Below are 9,071 nucleotides of genomic sequence, written 5' to 3'. Positions count from 1 at the left end.
GGGGGGGGGGGGAAACAATGAGATGGGAGAGAAAAATCGAGGCGGGCGGCGGGGGACTTTTTTTCAGAGATGATGATTGGCCAAGGTGGGCAGTGAAATCTCTGCCTGAGGCGTGGCTGGTGCCAATCAGAGAAATGTGGCTTAGCAGGGACAAGGATGCCGCCGTCGAGACCATTGATGACGTAAACACATGAGGCGGTGCCAGTTCTGCCTTAGAGCCTAAGTCATCTATATCAGTGCCTGAAACACCAGGCGACAATAGGCTGTCCGGATTGGGCTTACCCCGCACGGAGAAGAGGGGGAGAAGATCCACCCAGTGGAGCAACAAAGAAGTCATGGTCTGACAGAATCCATTGTGATCCATGATGTCGACTGCACTGCAGGCTGCTGCTGTGGAAACATTAGGAAGCACGTTGCCTGTCAAGAAGGGCGATTTCCAGACAACAAGCCAGAGAGAAAGAGACTTTCCATCCTCATCCGAACCATGGTGCTGTTCACCGCCGCAACCCAGTTGGGAGGGTATAATGTTAGTGAAAGGCTAAGAGGAAGGCTAAGGTAGACCGACGCAATTACTAGGTGATGTGCTGATCGGCGCATCAATAAATCAGATATCTCCGGTCGCCCATGATTGCAGGCACATAACAACCCCTGGCTGTACGGCGGTGTACGGAGTAACTTACCTTACTCACCTGTAATATGGACTGGCCGCATGCAGCCGTCCCCTCTCCCTCAGCTCTCCCTCTCCCTTGCCTCGGTCGGACTCTCGGTATTGATCTCCGCGTCCAACCGCTTTCGCGGCCGAGGCTAGTGAGTACAGTACAGGTAGGTGTAGGTATATCTGCTGCGCCTGTGTCTAGGTAGCCTGAGTCTCCCTCTCCCCTTGTAGCACCCTCACACCTTCACACCTTCACACCCTCACACCTTCACACCCTCACACCTTCACACCTTCACACCTTATCCTAGAGCAACACTCTCACACCCAACCGTCAGGACAGGATCTTGACTCCCCCTTTCTCCTTCCCTGCAGCGATTGTTTACAACACACACACACATACACACACACACATACACACATACTCACAACATGGTTCTACCTATACGTACCACCAGCCATCATGCCTCGCGACTAACTCAAGTGCGTCTCCCTTGATAAAAATCGTCAAGCCCACTCTGACCTTCCACCTTCCACCCATCTAGACTTCCCTCTTCCGTCGCACCTATGCCACTGAACCCGATCTCAAATCCGCCCTCAAGGCCGTCATCCCCGCCAAGCGCGATCTCGTCAAACAAGTGAAAGCGCGCAGCGACCAGGTCATCGGCGAGGTGACCGTGGGCAACGTCATCGGCGGGCAGCGGGGTCTGAAGGCGCTCCTGTGGGAGGGGTCGGTGCTGGACCCGAACGAGGGGATCCGGTTCCACGGCAAGACGATCAAGGACTGCCAACGGGAGCTACCCAAGGGGCCGGTGGGCACGGAGATGCTCCCGGAGGCGATGTTCTGGCTGCTGCTGACGGGCCAGGTGCCGTCGACCGCCCAAGTGCGGGCCTTCTCGCGCCAGCTCGCCGAGCAGTCCCACCTGCCGCCGCACCTGCTCAACCTCATCAAGTCCTTCCCGCGGGAGATGCACCCGATGACCCAGCTGTCCATCGCCGTGGCCGCCCTCAACACCGAATCCCGCTTCGCCCGGGAGTACGCCCGCGGCCTGCCCAAGACCGAGTACTGGGAGCCGACCTTCGACGACGCGATCAGCCTGCTGGCCAAGATCCCCCGCGTCGCCGCGCTGGTCTTCCGCCCGGACGCCGTGGACCAGGTCGGCACGCAGCCGCTGGACGGCGCGCTCGACTGGTCGGCCAACTTCGCCGCCCTGTTGGGCAAAGGGGACCCGACCACGCACGGCGACTTCCACGATCTGCTGCGCCTGTACCTGGCGCTGCACGGCGACCACGAGGGCGGCAACGTGTCGGCGCACACGACGCACCTGGTCGGCAGTGCCCTCAGCGATCCGTTCCTCAGCTACAGCGCGGGGTTGTTGGGGCTGGCGGGCCCGCTGCACGGGCTGGCCGCCCAGGAGGTGCTGCGGTGGATCCTGGCGATGGAGACGGAGATCGGGTCGGGGGCGACGGATGAGGCGGTGCGGGAGTATCTGTGGACCACGCTGCGATCGGGCCGCGTGGTGCCTGGGTACGGACATGGGGTGCTGCGGCAGCCGGACCCGCGGTTCCAGGCGCTGATGGACTTCGCGGCGGCGCGGCCGGACGTGCAGTCCAACCCGGTGTTCAAGCTGGTGCAGCAGACGTCCGAGATTGCGCCGGGCGTGTTGACGGAACATGGCAAGGTGGGTTCCTTCTCTCCCTCTGATAGACGGGAATCATACTGACAAATCATACAGACCAAGAACCCTCATCCGAACGTCGATGCCGCGTCCGGTGTGCTCTTCTATCACTACGGCTTCACGCAACCGCTGTACTACACCGTGACCTTCGGCGTGAGTCGGGCTCTGGGCCCGTTAGTGCAGCTGATCTGGGATCGTGCATTGGGCTTGCCCATCGAGCGACCGAAGAGTATCAACCTGAAGGGATTGAGTGCATGAGCGAGCACGCACATCACCGGGATACCATTTTCACTTCATGAGTTACATAGAGACCAATGCAGCCATCATGACATTATCCTTGAACAAACAACGTAATTCTTTTCACCCGCAATGGGTGCAGGCTCGGGTCGGAAACCGGCCAGGAGGCTATTTTAAGTTTCCCTCGACTTTCTTGCACGATCCACCACGGAAGGGACGGAAGTTTAAGTTGACCAAGTTGACATGATGCGAGAACGTGTCATGGTGGCTCACGGATACCGTCGGCTGAACCTAACTCTAGCTTTGTAGGTTGGATGTATACAATACTCAGTACTGAAATAATCAGGAAAGGTCAGAAAAAGTTTGACTGCCTTAACGAGGCCCATAAATCCCCAGCCAAATACTCTCCTTCGTCCTATCATCCATGCTAACACAACACCAAAGATCTCACCAATCCTTCTTCCTACATCGCAATCCCCCCACATCACGTCACCCAAACATAGTCCTCAACCGCCCCTCCTCCATAACCTCACTCCAATGCTTCGCCCTCCCGGCCCCCACCCCGGCCTCCCCCTCGCGATCCCCGACCTCCCAGATCCGCTGGATCAGCGCCTTCAGCACCCGGATCGGTTTCGACGGGAGACTGTACTCCAACACGCTGACCCGCTGCATCACCACCCGCCGCGCCTGACTCACCTGCAGCGCCGTCTGGTTGAGCCGCGGCGCCCCCGCCGCACTCTGCGCGTCCGGCGCCCTCAGCCCCGTCGCGATGGACAGGTACAACAGCGGCTGGATGACCCGCGACCCCGACTCCAATGGGATGCGTTTCACGAGGTCCAGGAGCTCGAGGGCTAGGGTCTGCAGGCTCCAGGTCGAGATGGCCGCTGCACCGAGCTCGCGGGCGCGGTCGTCGCGGAGATCGGGGAAGGTCTGGTACAGCTGCAGCAGGGCGGCGAGGCGGTAGCCCTCTGCGACGTCTACGAGATGGGAGAGCGGGGTGCGCGCGTCCCCGGTTTCGGTGAGGTTGCTGGGCTGCAGGGTCGTGGATGTGAGGGTCTGGCGCAGGGAGCGCGCGGCGTGGATGTCGCGGATGAGTTCTTGCAGGGTGTGCAGGGTGGCGTGGGTGGGGGAGCGGAGGCGCTTGCTGTGCCGGCGGCAGAGGAGGAGGGTGTGCGCGAAGAGGTCGAGGATGGGGCGCGAGAAGCCCACCCAGGGGTGCGGGGAGGTGAATGTGTTTGTGTTGGTGGTGGTTGTGGTCGATGTCGGAGAGGAACCGGGGATTGGGCCGATGAGAGTGGTGGTCGCAGGGCCCGTGGTGTCCTGCTCGTCGGTGACCACGCGGCATAGGATGTCCCAGTAGGCGCAGCTGTCGTTGAAGAACTCGAGATACGTCCGGTCCGTGGTGCTCGCGCTGAGCATGCCCGGTTGGTTGTAGTACGCCAGAATGGTTTTCATCTTCTGGAGAAGGGGGATCCCCAGTTGTTGGCTGTCGGTCCAGCAGGTGGTCGTGCCGATGCCGGCCAGGGCGAGGAGGAGGCCCGTGGGGAATTGGGGTGGCGAGGATTTGTGCTGCGTGAAGGAGGCTAGCTCCTGCTGGATGGACTGCATGGCGGCGGTCCACGAGGTGGTCGCTGTGGCGTGGAGGTGAGGCAGTTGCTCGGACAGATGTAGGGCTGACATGGTCTGCAGACTGTGGAACACGGCGGCGTTGTGGCTCCACGTGTGAGACGCCAGCTTGCGGATGAGGTTGCGGTCGGAGTCGAAGCTCGACCACATCGAACACACGTTCTTGAACCAGTATTCGATCAAGAAAGTGGTGGTTTCTGTCATGGATGGGGTGGAGAGGATGGGGTGTGGTACGTCGTCCTCGAGGGCGAGAACATCGCCTTGCAGGAGTGCTTCGAATTCAGCCGGCTCATCCACTCCATCCTCTTCCAGGCCAACCACAGGAAGGTCTGCCTGAGTACCTTCTGGAAAGTCCTCCTGTACTTGCGCCACAACCTGAGCCTGGGCTTGAGTCTGATTATCCTCATCCAGCCCCATCAACCACCCAAAACCATCGCCATAGATCCTCCCATACAACTCCGCCAGCCCATCCAAGCTCCCCACCGTCGGTATTCCACCATTATCCCCACCGATATCATTGCCATCCCCATCTCCATTCCCCTCCGACGCCAACAGCCCAGACACCGCATCAAACGCCTCCTCCAGCTGCTTATTCTCCATCTCCACCGTCGAACCCGTCGATTCGGGACTTTCCCCCGCCACGCCTGCCATCGAATCCTCCTCCTCGCTCACAGCCGTCCTCCTCCGAGCACGCCCCGAAGAAACCTCATGTTTCGTCGACCATTTGAACTCGCGCTGATATCCGGGACACGTGCGCCCTTGCTTCACGCACGCGTTGCACGCCGGTCTCGTTTCGTCGCATTGAATCTTTGCCTATGGATGAGCCTCCATCCTAACCTTGATGCCTTGGAGTTGAAACATTTGGGAACAGGTGGAAGCATACCCGTCTCGATTTACAGGTCTTGCAGCCCGTTCGGAAGCGACGGCCTTGGCGGTTGTCTCTGCTGGTTTTCGTTTTCGTGGTTAGGGTTGTGGACATTATGGCTGGGGCTCATTCAATTCCATCTGACAAGATGGAAAATGGCTGATGGATTCAGGATAATGTTGATCAGAAGGACGATGATGGTGTTGTTCAATGATCCATGGAGATGACCACTTCACCAAGGCCGAGAGGATCAACCGAAATGCGGAGAAAGAGGCGTTGGCGTCGATCGTGATTTATACTCGGTACTCCAAGCCTTATCTTTCGCCTTCCACGTGAGGAGAGAGCGGGGAGGTCTGCATGAGAGATAAGAGACATAGACGTAGGGCAACTGATAAGACGTTTCCTGTGTGACACCTAATAGACTATTTTCTTTTAGATTTAATTTTAGATGAAGTATAATTCTATAAAGATAGAGACACTACTATATTATTAAAATAAGAAAGTTAAATATTTAAAAATAAAAAAACATAAAAAGACTAATAAAAATGAACAAAATGTATTTAACTTATTATTATAATAAGTACTATAATACTTGTAACTGCATTGTTGAGGCGGCGAAGAGTGCCCTCAATGACGCGTAGGCCTAAATCACACAGCCCGATCGGTCTACAGTACATGCGCCGCTAGTATTCCAGAATCCGTTTGCGCTACCATGAAGCCTCAACAAGCTTTGGCACCAAGTTGGCTTTTTCTTTGCGATCCTGTCTTCGATCCATGAGGATTCCTTGATCACCCTTCGACGCGACCGAGCCCGGTTTGCAATGGCAAGGCTGGATTACGACAGCATCAAGCATCTTGCGGGCGGTCTTGGTACGGCCAGATCTTGTCCATCCACAACTTCTCCTCCTCGCTCTCCGCTAGCGACAGGAAGCTTGATTTCTGTATGGCATTCGTGCGCTGTAGGATTTCGTAGTCTTCGGGGTCGGCGACCCCGTCGATTGGCAAGATCCCAGCTTCCTGGAACTGCTCCATCAGCTGTTCAACGTACTCGCGATTTTCCAGCTCCTCGTGGTGCAAGTCCGTTTCCTCCGCCGTGAAAGAGATCGGACAGTCGATTTGGGTGTCTAAATCAGGCCAATGATCCACGACGTCCAGAAGCGATGCGCGGAGGCCAAAGACTTCCCTCGATGACCAAGCACCGCCAATCGCTTTGATGGGTCGGACAAGAGGCGCTTTCCAACCGTCATTGTGGAGTAATGCGGCATAATGCCGTGGGTTCTTCTTCGCGGTCACCACTTCGTAGTACTTGTGGCACAGAGCGCTCTGGTATAGCTCTTCCGCTTTTGACTTGGCATCCTGGGGCAGCTCGTCGTAGTTCTCCGGCTTCTCAGGCATATGCCAGCCTAATGGGAGTGGGGTAACATGTCGAGCCATTCGTGGTATCTTGGCCTGGAAGATTAGCGGAGCCGTCGTCGTGTTCTGCCAATCTATTATGTCTGTGATAGTTTCAGTCTCGACGTCGACATATATGTTATTGAGGTGGAGGTCAGAATGCCACAGTGTAGGCTGCAGGATGTCCGGAGAATCCACTTGCGATTGCGTGATGAAAGGAGCAACAAGCAGGTATTTCTCGATGAGCGCAAGATATTCGCTGGGGTTCTCGGCATCGGTGTTACTCCGGTAATAATTCATACGTGGTTGAGCATATCGATCGGCCCAGGATTTCTCATTTTCCCCTAAGCTCCTCGCGTAATGGGCGATATCGCGCCCTTGAAAGAAGGATCAGAGTCATCCAGTGGTCAAAATATCGGCAAAGAAAGACTCACAAGGACCTCGAGACAACTGTAATTCGGAACGGCAGTCCGACCAAAACACTGGATCTATAACAGGGCCAATGCAGAACTCGTGTAGGTTGGTTTCATCGAATGGAATTTGATTCCGCGAATATTCTGATGGCAGGTCCTGCTTGCGATATACGCATCCGTGCGCGGGAATTGGAACAGATGCTAGTTCCGCCTCCATCTCAACAACCTGCCTTATGAAGTTGTGTTTGCTTGAGGAAGGAAGCCGATACCACGATTTGGCAAGCGGAACTCCCTTGGCTTTTTCCATGATAATGTATTCGCACCCGACGGGATTGAATCGGTCGCAGCTCCAATCAAGAACCCGCGGAACTGGTATACCCATAATACGACGTACCTGTCATATGTTAGTATGTTAGATTGCGGGCAAGCGTAATGGGCTCAGTAACTTACAAATTCCATCGTCGCGACCTCACTGGCAATGGTAAAAATAGCTGGTCCGGCATTTGGGTTTGGCAGCTTCACGACCACCTCGGACTTGTCATCGAAAGTCAAAAGGAAGGTCTTGCTGTATTGTCCTTCTAGATATTTCATGATCTGGGTGCCTTGAATGAAATTTAGGCAGCGCTCTTCGAAGAAAGTGGGGGCCAGTACATTGTTTTGTATTTGTCCTACTCGATCGCGTGGCGGCAGCGATGAGCGCTTCAAGATTGAAGTCACGGTACCGCTTCGACCTCTCCTCAGCGTCGTTCCCCCTGGAGAAGTCAACGAACACTCACTTAGCCCCTTTCAGAGAAGACTGACAGCCATCGCTTGGTAGTATACCGATAAAGATCCTCTTGTTTTGCTTCGACTACTACGATTCGATCAACAACAGTTTGACTCGGGGGACACTCAGGGCTTCCGGGGCCGCCTACCGCTTCCGTCCTTCTTCTGCAACAACAACAAAGGAGAAGACATCGCCTGCACGGTCTGCGTGGATATAGTCGATAGTGTACAGTTGTTTCTCAGGATACAGGTGCAGCGATACCGGATTGATCTGGACGATAGAGAACTGAATGGCTGAAATCGCATCTTGGAGATGATTGTGGCGCGAGGAGAGCGTTAGGATTAGGAGTCGGTTTCCATCTTTTGGGACACCCAAGTCCAACCAATTCCGATTGGGGATCACGTGATGATGAGGTCGTAACAGAAGGGCTATTATTATGCACGCGCGCAAGGTGCCACTCTGTTGATTGACGGACAGGGACGGTCGTTGATCACACAGAGATATTCCAATGTGGCCGCCGCCTGCTGGGCGGGGTCCGGATTCTTGGTTCAGCTGCCATCGTAGTTCTTCACCGGGGTGACGACGCGTTCAAAGGCGGCGATATGCATGGGGGACTCCTCCTCTGGTTGAGAGACCACATTGACGGAGACCAGCGGCAGACCATGGCTGTGGGCACTGGCCCAGTACTTGTCTAGGAAGACGCTGCCCAGCATGTACCCGGCGGACGATTTCATGTCCATGGCCGGAAAGGTCGGCAGTTCCTACAGGCTGGTGTTGTCCAGATCGAACATGAGCTGCTGCAGACTGAACGCCGTCCCGGACAGGTTCGTCAGGGCGTTCCGCAGCCGATCCCGTTCGACATGGTGGTTGGGCTGCTTGAAGTAGGGGGTATCGAGTCTGTCATCCAGGTCGGCGACGACGAGATCGACTGTCGTCTGGATGGTCCACGGCTGCCCGGACGACTGGCTCCAGACATTCCACTTGCCCGTGTTGTGGCGTCCGACAGTCAATTCGACCACGGTCAACTGGGCACAGTATAGGTTGAATCTGACCGAAATGGCGCTCTCGCCCAGCTCCACCACGGACAAGGTCTTGGGGTCGATTCCCGGGGGCAGCCCGATCTGCATCTTGATCCCCACGGCAAAGTCCACGTTATACATAGCCTGCACCCGCTCGTCGGTGAAAGGGGTGCCCTCCTCAATGAAGAAGGGGTCATGTCCACCAGTCTTCTCCTTACTCCTCCAGGGTGATCGGCACGGTGGGATCGCCGGTATCAGGGTCGGCCAAGTAGCAAATGTGCTGGCTTGTGTGGTGGCGACGACAAAGTCCACCCGCTGTGGTAAATCACCAAGATAAGAAGGGAATCCTGCCATTGTGTGTGTGTGGGAGAGGGACAAGGGAAAATGGAATACTATAGGGCTAGAGTAGAGTGGTTATGGAG

General features: G+C 56.1%; 4 protein-coding genes across 4 annotated transcripts; 1 reads left to right on the top strand and 3 right to left on the bottom strand.

Moving 5' to 3' along the window:
* Positions 1 to 894: 894 nt before the first annotated feature.
* mcsA (putative citrate synthase Cit1) lies at positions 895 to 2,656 on the top strand. Its single transcript, XM_025646116.1, has 3 exons — positions 895 to 1,135; positions 1,198 to 2,334; positions 2,389 to 2,656. Exons 1-3 carry the CDS (start codon positions 1,085 to 1,087, stop codon positions 2,587 to 2,589), a joined length of 1,389 nt encoding a protein of 462 aa, XP_025498496.1. The 5' UTR covers positions 895 to 1,084; the 3' UTR covers positions 2,590 to 2,656.
* A 401-nt stretch (positions 2,657 to 3,057) lies between these two features.
* Positions 3,058 to 5,289, bottom strand: BO66DRAFT_475590 (Zn(II)2Cys6 transcription factor; the record flags this gene model as incomplete). Its single annotated transcript, XM_025653253.1, has 2 exons — positions 5,078 to 5,289; positions 3,058 to 5,001 (listed from the first exon to the last, which is right to left on the bottom strand). Exons 1-2 carry the CDS (start codon positions 5,171 to 5,173, stop codon positions 3,058 to 3,060), a joined length of 2,040 nt encoding a protein of 679 aa, XP_025498495.1. The 5' UTR covers positions 5,174 to 5,289.
* A 581-nt stretch (positions 5,290 to 5,870) lies between these two features.
* Positions 5,871 to 7,827, bottom strand: BO66DRAFT_360504 (phosphotransferase family protein). The gene is made up of 6 exons (XM_025645006.1): positions 7,779 to 7,827; positions 7,666 to 7,717; positions 7,516 to 7,616; positions 7,315 to 7,466; positions 6,886 to 7,258; positions 5,871 to 6,828 (listed from the first exon to the last, which is right to left on the bottom strand). The coding sequence occupies exons 1-6, from the start codon at positions 7,819 to 7,821 to the stop codon at positions 5,906 to 5,908; spliced, it is 1,644 nt and encodes a 547-aa protein (XP_025498494.1). The 5' UTR covers positions 7,822 to 7,827; the 3' UTR covers positions 5,871 to 5,905.
* A 351-nt stretch (positions 7,828 to 8,178) lies between these two features.
* BO66DRAFT_463627 (uncharacterized protein) lies at positions 8,179 to 9,003 on the bottom strand (the record flags this gene model as incomplete). The annotated part of the gene is made up of 2 exons (XM_025652419.1): positions 8,179 to 8,332; positions 8,396 to 9,003. 2 exons carry the CDS (start codon positions 9,001 to 9,003, stop codon positions 8,179 to 8,181), a joined length of 762 nt encoding a protein of 253 aa, XP_025498493.1.
* Positions 9,004 to 9,071: the final 68 nt, after the last annotated feature.

The sequence above is a fragment of the Aspergillus aculeatinus genome (genome assembly GCF_003184765.1).
Source record: "Aspergillus aculeatinus CBS 121060 unplaced genomic scaffold BO66scaffold_75, whole genome shotgun sequence".
NCBI lineage: Eukaryota > Fungi > Ascomycota > Eurotiomycetes > Eurotiales > Aspergillaceae > Aspergillus > Aspergillus aculeatinus.
The sequence above is the reverse complement of the archived record's forward strand: the minus strand, read 5'-3'. Positions and strand labels throughout refer to the sequence as shown.